The 13,734-nt window shown below is 44.7% G+C and overlaps 1 protein-coding gene across 2 annotated transcripts in view; it reads right to left on the bottom strand.

Moving 5' to 3' along the window:
* Nucleotides 1-13,734, bottom strand: part of crb1 (crumbs cell polarity complex component 1) — a 26,639-nt gene continuing 12,905 nt past the window's right edge. For both annotated transcript variants that reach the window (XM_053862798.1, XM_053862807.1), the window contains 5 exons: nucleotides 11,229-12,171; nucleotides 9,024-9,068; nucleotides 6,102-6,224; nucleotides 5,917-6,043; nucleotides 1-575 (listed from right to left, as the gene is read on the bottom strand). In XM_053862798.1, coding sequence (XP_053718773.1) covers nucleotides 357-575; nucleotides 5,917-6,043; nucleotides 6,102-6,224; nucleotides 9,024-9,068; nucleotides 11,229-12,171 — 1,457 coding nt within the window. In that variant the 3' untranslated portion in view covers nucleotides 1-356. The remainder of the gene's footprint in view (nucleotides 576-5,916; nucleotides 6,044-6,101; nucleotides 6,225-9,023; nucleotides 9,069-11,228; nucleotides 12,172-13,734) is intronic.

The raw sequence follows: 13,734 nt of genomic DNA on the forward strand, positions 1-13,734 counted from the left end.
AATTTTTTAATTCACAACGTGAAAAAGGAAGCATCTTAAACATCACAGTGTCATCCAAATACAATAAGTTAACAGGAAAAAAACAACATCCCAATCATCATCACAGCTCAACTACCTCTATTAGACACTGAGCTTGGATAGGAGGCTAGAAGCGAAGGACGCCCTGGGCAGGTCATCGATCCATGGTGGGGAACTCACAGTATACATAGACACCACTCACATCTATTCACAATATCGGGTTATCAATTGACACAAACTCCAGACAAAAAGGACTGCGTTGTTTATAAACACAGCTGAGGCAGCGGCACAAACCACAACATCAATGTAGGACAAGCTTTGTGAATTTGGGAGGTTCTTCAAATGAGTCTCTCCATGAGGGGCGGTTGTGTGACACTCCACATCTCCACTCGAGATCCCTCCTTCTCCTGGCGGCTGGGGCTGTAGGTGCCGTATGTGGCCCGGCGGTTCAGGGTCACCACCAGGCCCGTGGTGGTGAGTCCAAGAACCAGCAGTAGCGCCACAGATACCAGAGTGATGCCCAACAGAGGGTCAGATGTCAAGCCTTCAGCGCTCAGCTGTGAGAAGAAGAGATGGAGAGTCAGTGGTTTGTCTCCAGCAGATTCTCCACGATGTGTCTTCGCTCACGAAAGCGCTACACCAGCCGCTCGACACGTGCAGTCAACGTGCTGAGGGATGCGACCCCAAGCTCGGCAGGGGCGTTCCGACGCTCGTACTCCTCCAGCTGCCTCGGACTGAAGCCTCCCTCCATCCGCCGCCTCTCCCGCAGTTTGGTGAGAGCCAATGTCAGAGCTAGCATCACCACTATTGCCAAGGCCACCAGACAGGGTGCCAAGATGGCAGCCACTCGTGAGCTGTACAGATCACCACTCGTCTGTGAACGACCACACACACATTCCTAGACATGCTGGAGGGGAATGAGCAGACAATGACTTAATGAGACTCCCGAAAAATTTGCGCGAGCAGGAGCGTCAGAAGCGATTTCGCCATTTAGAGTGAAGCAATAGACAGAAGTGATGCAAACAGCTCCCCCGTGTGGCATATGAAAGTATTTTGATGAACACACAGATCAACTCAAAAATATGGAAAAGTAGAGATTGAAAGTGGGAACAGGAATAGAGAAAGCGCTCCATGGCACCAAATCAACATCACCAAGACAGTGCGTTCAAGTACGTTATTTTTATCTATACATTTTACCGAAATGTCTTACCAAATGTTTTTGATCAATTGCTCACTTTCATGTGTCGTTGCTGTCTGAGAAAATACTATAAGTAATTTAAGAAGCTGAATCATGGGCTCAATGTATCAGTCCCTCCAGGATTTTGCTGAGTTTTCAAGTTGTATTCTAAACCTCTGACGCAGAGGATGCCAACGGTGGTTCCTTTATGAAGTCATTTTTGACGTGTGTCACACATCAAAAATGCTTCTCACAGACAAAAATCCAAATTTGTTAAAGAGCATCCCATATATGCATTCAAACCATGTAAACCCAATAAAGAAATAGGTCTGAAACCTTTGACCAGCAGTGTTTACTTGGAGGACTGCTTCCTCTTTGACATGACATCAACATCAATCTACAGACAGTTATGGCTCAGGTTCACATGCCAGTAGCTCCGTAGCTCTCCACTGTTTGCACAACGAAACAAAACACCAGTATGAACACGAGAGCCTTCTGAGCCATATTACCGTGCACAGAAAGACCCCAACCTCCAGCTCAGTGCTCGACTTATTTATTGATTACATCATTTATTCTTACACGTCATCCATTCTCCTCCAACACTGTATCTCCTTAAAAGTGTCTGATACATTGCTTGATTTTTTTTCTCTTCCGACAGCACTTGAACGCACCACACTTGTGACCCAAAGCCCACCGAAACCAGAAGCAGATTCAGCAGGTCCACTTACATTTGGAGTTCTGTTCGGCATGACGGTCGTTGCTCTCAGAGCGTCTGCAGCTAGATAACCAATAAGTTTTATCCCTAAACAATTGTCTGCAAACTTTACAGTCAAGGCAGAACAATCCTGCTCTAATACTGAAAATACCAGCATCCGTGTCCCGAGGCAAAAATAGCTCTTCTGTCTCCCTCCTGGCGCCGGTGTTGACTGCGGGAAAGTGCTTACCTGTCACGGCAGCACAATCAGCTGTCAGTGCGACACAAGCAAGCCAGAGTCGCCTGCAGCCAGGATCCGCCATCAGTCACCGCCTGCCACACACACAGACACTCCTGTGTCAAACTAACTGTCTCTGAGGAGCATGGCAAGGCCACCCTGAAGCCTTCCCTGCTGTCAGCACTCTGAGTGTGTGTGCCCTCATGTGTGCCTGTGAAGCAGATCGAACTTGTGTGACTGCCACCAGATCTCTGCTGAAACTGCACTTCACTACAGGTGCTGGGGTTTTTTTTGTGCTGGCAAAGCAGAATTCTCTCAGTCTCAGTGGATGGCCACATCAATACAGGCGCTGAAAAACTGCCTCATGTTTTCCCTCCACCTCTTCAACAATACACTTTGGAATCAAGGATCATCACATCAGCACAACACCTTCAGAACTAGAGCTGCACCACCTCAGGAAACTGCTTATTCAAAGTTGGGTTGGAGAGCTAATCTGGCCTGTTAGTAGCAATACGTCACCCCGCAATTATAATCAGACTTTAGTCGGAATTCTTGTCTGATCAGTCAGAGTTAAATAAGGATCTACCAAGCCTGAGTTTGAGCCTTCTCTGTAAAAAGTAGGAGTACAGTGGAACCTCGGTTCTCGACCACAATCCGTTCCAGAAGGCCGTTCGAGAGTGATTTGTTCGAAATCTGAATCGATTTTTCCCATTACAATTAATGGAAAAAGAAATAATGCGTTCCAAGCCTTAAAATAGTCTTTTGTAGGAGTGAATGTAGAGTGTCTGCTGCAGGTGCACTGTTCCTCTATGTGTGTGGCCGCTGCATGTGGGAGGGGTTGCTGAGTGAGTGATGTCTCTCCAGAAGTGAAGAGGTGCCCGGTGCGTGTCCAGCTCTGAATGTGCGCTTCTGTGCAGTTTGGCTGTGACAAAGTCATAAACCAAGTAACGCTCTGTCCCAGACTCGCCTCATCCCTGTCCCAGCTCCAGCCAACAACAGTACATAAAACCCTGGAGTGTGCGCTCCAGCCTCGGAGGTGTCGAGAGCGAGCACCTCCGCTGTGATACTCTACCATGGTCCAGTGCGGAGACAGGAAAGGTTTTACAATATGAAGAAAAAACAGTCAGTAAACAGGACACGTCTGCATACAGAAGCTGCGTTATATACAATAACAAAGCGCGTCGTGGGTCAGCTGATCGGTCCGCGCACGTTATTGTTTTTCCGGCTTTTTTCGAGGGCGTTCGAGTTCTGGATTTTCGTTCGAAATCCGAAGCAAAAAAATCTAGAAATTTTTGTTCGAACTCCGATTTGTTCGAAGTCCGGGACGTTCGAAAACCGAGGTACCATTGTAACTGTATGGTTGTCAGTAATGGTCAAGCGTGAGGTTCTTGGTAGAAAGTCGGAGTGGAATCAGGGTTGTATTCAGGCTTCTGTCAGGCGTCAAAGGTCTGAGCTGAACTGGGTGGGTAGAAAGAGCTGAAACTGTCGTACATCAGAGTTAAGTAGGATGTCAGAGGCGCTATTTATATGGAGGTCGAAAGTACAGAAGCATCGTATAGTTTGTGTTCATTTACGCAAGCATAGTTGCTGCTCGAATCTGGAACTTTTTCCAGTGTAAACACTGGAAGTGAACTTCTTGCTCATCAGTGATTTGGATGTTTGTGGTTTGCCTTCTCTGACGCAAAACTATTGTGTCATTGATGTTGCTCTTTCATTTGGAGACAGACGGGTGAGCAAACCCAAACCAAGCTTCTTGTTTTATCAGGAGGGAGTGTTGCGTACTGAATTTCAAATTGCATTTTAGATCTGTAGGTAGTGACATGTGGTTACAGAATCAGACCCAAACGATCATGTTGCGTGCAACTGTCCTTTCTTCTCGTACCGCAAAATCTAGACACTGATGCTGTTTGTTCAGGGGTTAAGGCAATGGACTCTCCTTCAGCAGGACGTCAGATGGCAAAGGGCCACTTGGCAAATTCCTTGGTGTAGAAAGGCACTGGGGTCTCCACCTGCAGGTTCAAATCCGGCCATGATAGGCTGAACCACATGCGAATCAATGTCTGGACAGAGGCCCCCATAAATCACAGGGATATTATAGTAAATATGAGTATCTGGTTGGAAGCAGCAAGGTGTTTCTCTCCTGAGAAAAGCACAATTTGGCTGTCATCAGCAAACTGTTACACCCCTTGTTGACACACCCTTTTCTACCACGTGTGTCACTTTGCTTGGCCTCTTGTTATTTCAGTACATCCTCACGCTACATCTTGTTAAGACAGATTAAGAAACTATGTTTGGCGTCACAGCAGCGACTGATTACAACAGGCTTTTTAGCTGCTCGTGTTGATGCAGCAGAGGAAGAGGAAATGATGTTAAAGGACAAGGCTGTTTGGAAGATTGAAAGAGGACAGACAAGTCGAGGTGATAAGAAAGCGAGATTTTTATTCAGCGAGGACACAGGAAGTGATAAACATGAAGACAGAAACACAAGACAAAGACAAACATGATGATGACAAAGAGACCACATGAAGGTGATTTGGAGTTTCCAGCAAAACTGCCGATGAATAAAAATGTTTTCCCTTCAACCGTCTTCAGAACTACACTGCTGCCTTTTTGAGCTCATAAACACATTCTCTTTAAGCTCCCCAAAACCTCTTCTCTTCTTCAGAGAGGTTCTTAATCAAGTTCAGCTGGCAGAGAGACTTGGATGAAACCAAACTTTTAAGAGTTTGGGATTTGTTTGACACCCTGATTACGACATCAACAGACAAAGTTGTGGTCTAAAAAGCAAAAAAAAAAACTGTTGAAGAGAGTAACTTGATAATAAGAATCATACACCCCCTATTGGTGTTTTCTTGGAACTAAAATTGGGAAATTTCCCTCATACGCTGTCGTACGATAAAACACGCCTCGAAGCACAAATTGAACTTTTCCATCACTTTCCTCCTTTTCCTTCATCTCTTCTTACAACCGTGGGATCAAGTGTTGTTGTCAATGATAATACGTTTTGATGGGAAAGGCTGAATCCAAAACTGACTTGGTGGATCACAAAATCAACATGCACTGTGTTTTTGGATAAGCTCATTTCAGATTAAACAGGGCCCTGACTTTGACGCCTTGTGCTGAGCCTGTTTTTGAAGGGGCAGTGCTACAGTTACACTGCACACACACTACAGGTAACACTGAGGTGCCCTCGTCGCACATCCCAGCACAGCTAACATCATCTTCATTGTATAATGGAGGCTTAAGACGTGACCCCTGAGTGCCACAGCTTGTGGCATCAGCAAACCTTCCCTCATTCCAAACCATGAGTACAGCTCTCAGCTCCAGCATCTCGGGTCACAGACCTGCAGCCACTTTTTCAGCACTCATCTTCGTCTACCTCCGAGTCTTTCCAACCTGATACATCTCCTGTTTATTCCTGACAGCAAAGATAAAGCCTCTACTTCAATTCAACACAAGACTCTAGCGTAAAGTCTGCAGTATCGTGTGGGACATACTGTACATGACCACAGTAGAAAATGAAATGAATGAAAGATTAAAGCATTGACTGCTGACAACATTTTGATTATCATTTTCTAGTTTCTCCAAAACGACCTCCTACTATGATTGACAACAACCAAGGTGTTTTTAAGGCACATCCTCAACGACAGTTCACTGTTACAGGTCGAATTAGGTGTTGTCACCCCACTCCACCTCCGGCTCATCGTCCAGGCGGAGGATGAGGTAGGAGAGCAGCTGAAAGAGGTTCTGCCACAGCAGCAGAGCCACGTAAAAGTAAATGTCGCTTACGTCAGTCTGGCAGATATCTCCTGCGAAGCTCATGTCGCACACGCACAGGTACTTGTTGATGAGGTTTCGGCAGTAGCCACCGTTCAGACACGGGTTGGAGACGCACTCGTCAACTTCCTGCTCGCACCTGAAGACACAGAGCAGTTAGCCTGGGGATTTGTTTTCATGATGTTCAGCAGGCACACCGGTGTCCGATGAATCCAGGTGGGCAGTCACAGGACAGCTCGCGTTCGGTGCAGTTTCCACCATTGAAGCAGGTGTAGTTTCTGGTGTTGTCTCCACACACAGAAACAGGGAGCCTTGGCCGTCTGGAGGAGGAAGTAGACACATATTCACTCAGCTTAAACATGATAGCAGGCTCAGAACATTGGTTTGGGTTTTTTCGGCTCCACTGGACCAATTTAAATGTGCAGACCACAACTTTATTTATCATGTCTTGACAACATTTTATACATATAAAAAACAAAAACAAAATAGACTATTGCAAATGCAGCACTTTATTAAACAGTGTTTTAGCTCCTACAACGAAACAGGAAGATGTCAGTGCTTTCAACAAAGATCAGAATGAAGAATGAGAAACAGCATTTTCATATAAAGCAAATTTCTCATGAAACTGTTCAAATGAGAATTGCATCACAAAGACTGGAATCCTGAAGAAGTGTGCTGTGGAATATTGAATGATTGCTTTTTCAACATCCAACTTTCCTTCTTGTCCATACATTATACTGTGTATACGGTATCGTTACTTAATTCCAATGAGGAAATACCATGCATCATCGCTTTGGGTTTTGCTAGAATCAGCAGCCGTGCCTGGATCTAACCACGATAGACATGCTGAGCTCAAAGCAGAGCACCCTTTATAGTAGCTGATTTCCTTTACCTGTCAGTCTCACTTTGAGATGGTGGGTAATTCTTCCAAAAACTTCATCATATTATTAGCTCAGGTTTCTTGAGCGATAGTGAACACTCAGCCACAAATGGCACTGACTGGCGATTATTTAAAATGTTGTTGTACCTGTGACAATGACGATTAAAGATCTACCTATCTAAGCGGGAAAATAAGTCTTCACTCAAAGCAGTGATGAGCCCATTTGAAAAAAAAGGAAATCCCAAAAATAGAATCACGATAGTGAGATTACAATTATACACCCCTGAAATTTATGCAAAATCTTCACTGTCACTATTAAGCTCTTTCTTTATTGCCATCCCTTGTCACAATGGCAAAACCATGCTCTGAAAACTCGTCAGAAGCCTAAGATTGTGGACATCTTGTTGCACTTGTATTGGTAACCCAAGACAATTTAATATCAGTTTTAAATCAGTGCGGGAACCACCAGCAAGGAGAACTCAAGCTGCATTGTTAGGCTTCCCGCTGAGCCCGGCAGGGCGAACACAGAGACTAGAGCTGCACAAGCAAATACGATTAATGACCCCTGGTGTCTTTACATCAGCAGGGTGTCAAATCTCCTCCTTGAACACCACAAAACCACACACCTGTCTGGACACAGACAAGCCCATCGATATTGGGACGCCAATATAATTCTCATCTTTTTAGCAGTACAGCAGTAAAGCACATTGAACTTGAAATAAAACAAACGGCAGACAGCTAAATCAGAACATGCGCAGCATCATCTCCAAAAAGAAAGAGATTAGAGTGAGTATTAGAGGTGTAGAGGTCTTCTATGCTTTCCTGCCAACTCACTTGTTGCTTACTATGGTTCGCAGACTGATAACTCAGGGTCGGAGTGCGATCATTGTGACTACGGTGTGCCCCGGCGCCCCCTGGTTCCCAGAACTAGTGCAACTCGCGAAGGCCGAGTTTCGGGACCCTCCGAGAGATGTCATGTGCCTGGTGGAGAAGAAGTCCTGAAGTCACCTACTCTCTTATCATTTTTGAAAAATGGTGTGTGGAGAACTCTGTCAGTATCTCTTCTTTCTCCATCCCCGAGCTCCTGTCCTTTTTACAGTTCCTTTTGGACAGCGGTAGAGCCGTATCCATGATCAGGGTCTTCCGAGCTGCTGTTTTGGCGAGAAGTGAGTTTGTGGGTCAGACGTCAATCTTCAGAAACCCGCTAGTGGCAGGCTTCCTGAAGGGAGCTCACAGACTCCGTCCCCCTTCGGGACCGCTGTACCCTCAGTGGGAGCTCCAGGTAGTTTCGGATGCCCTGGTGAGGGCTCTGGATTGCTACTAAGGGTGAAAGATTTTAGACGGTCATAGAGTCTCCTTAGAGCCTCCTGCTTGGCTTGCAAGTCAGCGGGACAGCCCGCCCCGGAGGGCATATGCATTTGAAGGGCAATTGCATTTCGTTTGATTTGATTTTGATTTTTATCGGAGTGGGAGTGGGACTCCTCCTTAGCCAGGATGCTCTAGGAGCAACTGTTGTGATAAGATCAGTCAACAAAATACCTCAATGTACATCTTCAAGTTATCCCACATTGTATGTTTTCTGTTGCCTTTTTCCACACTCATACAGAGCCAAATACGTCTAAGCTTCACCATGCAGATGGACAATGACCTGAAGCATACTCTGACTGTTTGCGAAGACAAATAATGTGCAATGTTGTGTGATGGCCGAATCAGTCACCCGACTTGAATCTAAGTGATTGATGAAACCCAACGCCTGGTGATGGACATGTCCCGGACTTCAAACCTTCCCTTTGTAATTGATTGTTTGGATTGTTGTGGATTCATGATTTTTACGGGAGGCACATACCCAAACTGAACTAACTGCTACAGTGTTCACCTAACCCTCAAATGATGTCTGTGGTTAAAGCACCTCTTGTTAGTTTTTAATTTCAAGTCCATTGTGGTTTAGAGCCAAAAAGATAAGAATTGATTTGAGGTTCCAATACTTTCTTTGCATGGAACATTTGCAGCAAAACCTGAGAATCCACCATTAAAAAGTTATTTTTAATACTTTTTAATAATTAAAAACACTTTTTGAATGGTTCAAGTCGAATGTCAAGAGTTGTTATTTGACACCAAACTTCAGCACCAGATGCATTTATTTCAGCATTGCTTGTCGTTTTTTTTAGCACAGCATCAAACATGATGAAGTGAAGTGACTTGACAGGTAAACAAACAGCGGGAAAAAAAAACAACTTACACATTCTTGCCAGGGATGTACCAGGGAAGTTCTGCCACACGCTCACTAGAGAGGAACAGGGAGAACAATGGGGAACGGTGGAAGAAAGAAGCAGAAACAGCAGACAAAACAAAGTCATTTTGATGAAAACTTTACAGGTTCAATGTAACTGAGTGAAAGCAGCGAGGCTGGTAGCTGGCTCAGCAAGACACTTGCAAAGGTTTCACTTGAACAAAAAAGATTCAAAATGCAAGGTGCGAATGTTTACAGGATAAATGGTTGGAGGCGTTCCCCTGCTGCTCCCTTTCTTTTCAAACAGTGGCAGTGTTGAACCAGCGAGTTGTGCCTAGCGAAACACAACACAGGCCTTTTCGGGTTGACACTAGAATAGAAATACATCTTCAGAGACGTTTGTTGCTGGCATGTTTGAATGGCGGCAAGAGACGGGAAACATTTACAGCACCATTTTTTGCCTGTGTTTTGTTGGAGTGTCCCCTTAGAGCAATTGTGATGTGTTTATTTGTGTTTTCAAACCAACAGCTGACAAATTTGTTCACCCATTAGAAGCTGTAGCAAAGAAAGACAAGCTATTTTTTTGTTGCAACCGAAAGCTGAAATTACATTTTTGCAGTACTGCAGCTGCAGCATACTTGGCGGATCCTCTCTGGTGACATGAACATTGTGTCATTCATGGCCATTATGTATTTGTGTCTGGTCATACCAGCAAGACACTTTCTGACAGCATTAGTAATTGTTGCTTTGTGTCCATAACATCTATGCAGATGTTGCTCGTTTATTGCAGATATTGAAAAAAGAATTACATTTATTTTGCATTCATTCTAGCTTACGGTCATGTTCCCACAAATGTGTGTTGTGTCATCACAATATTGTAGTTATATTGTAGTTTTTTTCTAATGTTTGCTTGCGTTCTAATCCACTGATGCATGGGTCTCCAACTTACAGCCCATGAGTCAACTGCAGCGCACAGTACAATTCAGCAGTGTTTTTCAACTGGTGTGCCACAGCACACTAGTGTGCCGTGATTGACTGTCAGGTGTGCCATGGGAAATGATCTAGTTTCACCTCATTTGTCCAGAGATAGAGGTGGACGATATGATGACAATAAATCATGAACAATTAGAACGTGTTGACAATCTACCAATGTGAAGAGATTACGTGGTCACTCTTTCTTTTCACTATAGATCTATGTTAGCAAAGTTTGCTCCGTTGTTTAGAAGCTGGTGAAACTAATAAAACTAAAGCTACTGACACAAACTAAACTAAGTGCATAACAAAATAAATGCTCTCCAAAAGGCAAAGAATGCGAACAATTTGTCTGGAAACTCTCCAAACTTCAATAAAACCATGCAAAAGAGAAGTGATAAAATTGAAACGGTTCAATAAATCATGATCTATTTTGTCATATTGCCCACCCCTTGCTGGAGACATTTTTAAACCAATCCACTTTCTGCAATTTGTTTCTGCAAATAACATGCCAAAATAGCCGAGTGTCACTAGCTACAGTTTTTCACAAATTAAAAGGGATATTCTACGGGACTTAAGAACAAATGTGCTTTGGCTGAGGTTCCTTCAGAGGTGTGCTTCTGGACTTTTTCAATGAACTAAATGTGCTGTGGTGAGACGCTTTTTCCAATGCCACACTTGCTGTTATGGCTCAGCCTTGTGACTACCACAACCTTGTGTAAGCTCAGCAAGGGGATTGCATTGAAGAGGATGTTGGTTGAAGGCAAAAGTGAAAACCCTCACGGACCTTCCCTGAGCCCTGCACCGAGTTCAAGCAAACTGAATGACTTTTTGGAGCACACATCTGGATTACTTGAGAGCTTCTGTGGAGTACATAATGCGACCCAGCCTCACACAGGCCCCGCCTACAACGGTGCTACCTTGAGTTTAAGAGCCCAAATTATGGATTATTTCCTTTGCTAGCAAGCTGGATGAGTCTGGATAGGCGCTCCAATGATTAGTTCAATGCTGACAGAAAGGACACTTCAGTTCCAATAGTCCAACAGAACAAACTGAAATGAATGAAAACTATGACTTTCTTGAGAGTATACAAGACTGGGGTCTTCAATCAAGGGCATAAGACAATGTTTGGGGCTCAAGACACATTATTGGTTCAAATCGTCTCCAAATATGTTATAAGCATCTTCCCTGGACACAAATGGTCACACCACAGCCCGCTCTAGTTTAATGACTTCTACTTACTTGCACAATGGTCCAGTGTAATTTTCCGGGCACAGGCAGGCATAGCCCTCTGGTCCATGCAGACAGGTGCCTCCATGGGCACACAGGTGATTCTCACAGACATCCACCTCCTCCTTGCAGTCTGCACCTGTGTATCCAACCTCACAGGTGCACTTGTAGGTCAGCCCACTCTCACTGCAGTTGCCATGAAGGCATGGACTCGAGGCACATGTGTCAGTGAAGACGTTGCATTGGTATCCAGCCCAACCATCGGCACAGTGGCAGTTGTAGGAGTTAAACATGTCCTCACATTCTCCCCCATGCAGGCAGGGATTTGGCTCACACACAGGGGCACCTCTGCAGCCGAGGAGGGGATAGTTTCTAGATGTCATGGTGAACTGCTCCTGCTGATGACGTGGAAGGTTCACATCTGAGGAGGTGAAGTAAGGCAGGGCGATACCCCCCAGCTCAACAGTGCTCACACAACCAGCAAGAGACCAAGGTGCCTCTGGGGACAGCATTCCTAAAAAGATGTCCACTTCATGTCTAAGAAAGTCCAAGTTTCCACCTTGAATCTTGGAAGTGCTTGCTTCAACTGTCTCATCGTCCAAAACCATAGTCCAACGAGAGGTGTCTGCCCATGGCGCCGTCATGAACAGATGTACACTGTGCCAGTCACCATCACTGATGCTCTTCTTGCTTCTCAGACTGACAGCAGTTACTGCCCTCTGTCCCTCATCTTCTACTCCATCTGTACCAGCAGTTGTCTGAAGCTCCATGAAGAGAAATCCATCCTGGATGGAGACTGTGACAAAGGACAGGTGCTTCTCTGCATGTAGGACGGCTGCATTTCTCTTCCGAGTCCGCAAAGTCAGAGAGATGTTGGTAATGTTTCGCACTATTTGGCCATTTCCCCGATAGGTCAACACAGTGCTCTCATTCAGGAATGTCACATTGGCGTAACCTGGAATAGCAAAGACAATATATTACACTGTCACCAAATTGTGCTTGGTAAATTTAAACTCTGTTACTTCACATTCATTGGATATAATTTGTGGCGGTAATCCAGTGTATTAATTTTGTATGGGGTGAGAGGTCAGGAGATCTGAAAAATATTGCAGCACCGTTTTTCAATGGGACATTGTCATGACGCTATTTCAAGAGTGAGATGCCTTCACACCTATGCAGATGATTTAACTTTTAAGGTTGACCTTTCCTCCCCATAATCTCCACCTGCAACAGATTACGGATCAGGACAACAATGAGGAGAATCATTAAAAGTCTGCTCAGAATAAGCATAATCTGGTTTGAGGCCAATCCTTCTTTACGGAGAGGGTACTGGGTGGAGGCAACTCACTAATCTGGTTGTATCACTCTGTTATATGACGCTCGACATCCAGGATCCTACAGACAAAGAGGGTTAACAATTCGGTAACATATTGGTAAACAACTTAAGGCCGTGTTTTTCAACCTTTTTTAAGCCATGGCACATTTGGTTCACTGAAGAAGTCCCGAGGCACGCCACCAGAGGGACCTCAACCTAAGCGCAATTGTGCTTAGTTGAAAGACCTGGAAAAAATCCTTTTCAATTCGTGAAAAATTGCAGCTACTGACACTCGGCTAATTTGGCATGTCATTTGTAGAAATACATTGCAGGAAGTGGATTGGTTTCAAAATGGGGGTGGGCAATATGGCACAACATATCATGATTTATTTATTTATTCAATTTAAATAACTTTCGATTTTATCGCTTCTCTTTTCTGCATGGAGTTTGCATGTTCACCCCTTCTGCGCGTGGGTTTCCTCTGGGTTCTCCGGTTTCCTCCAACAGTCCAAAGACATGTTCACCGGGTTCATTTGGACACTCTAAAATTTCCCCCAAGTGTGCACGTGTGTGTGAATGGTGCGTGTGTGTGCCCTGCGATGGACTGTCCCACCTCTCGCACAGTGACTGCTGGCATAGGCCCCAGCACACCCCGCAACCCGGAACAGGACTGAGCGGCGGTTAGTTGACGATGTATGTATATAACTTCACTGCTGTGACTGACAGACGAAAAGAAAAACAGTGACCACGTAATGTAGATGGTCAATTGTTCATGATTTAATGTCATCATATCGTCCACCTCTATCTCTGTACAAATGAGGTTGAACTGGATGATTTTCCCATGCCACGCCTGACAGTCACTCGCGGCTCACTAGTGTGCTGCGGCGCACCGGTTGAACAACACTGATTTAAGGATTAAGGGGATTAAATGTGCTCAGACTGACAATGGCCACAAATATAGTAACTAGAAAGCGAAAAATCAATCTTTGGCTGGTTGATAAGCGGTCGAAAAAAACCTAGTTGCAGAAGTATGATCTTTTTGGCTGCTAAATGACCAGCTGAAGCTAGATTAGACACCCAAATGGCTTTTTAACCACGGTTGTTATATCTCAACTTAAATACAGGGGGCAGTGAACAGGAAAACCATCAATAGCACAAACTCAATTTCTGTTTTTGCTAAACACAATATAGGGACCCGCTACG

This window comes from Synchiropus splendidus, chromosome 1 (assembly GCF_027744825.2).
Source record: "Synchiropus splendidus isolate RoL2022-P1 chromosome 1, RoL_Sspl_1.0, whole genome shotgun sequence".
NCBI classification, from domain to species: domain Eukaryota; kingdom Metazoa; phylum Chordata; class Actinopteri; order Syngnathiformes; family Callionymidae; genus Synchiropus; species Synchiropus splendidus.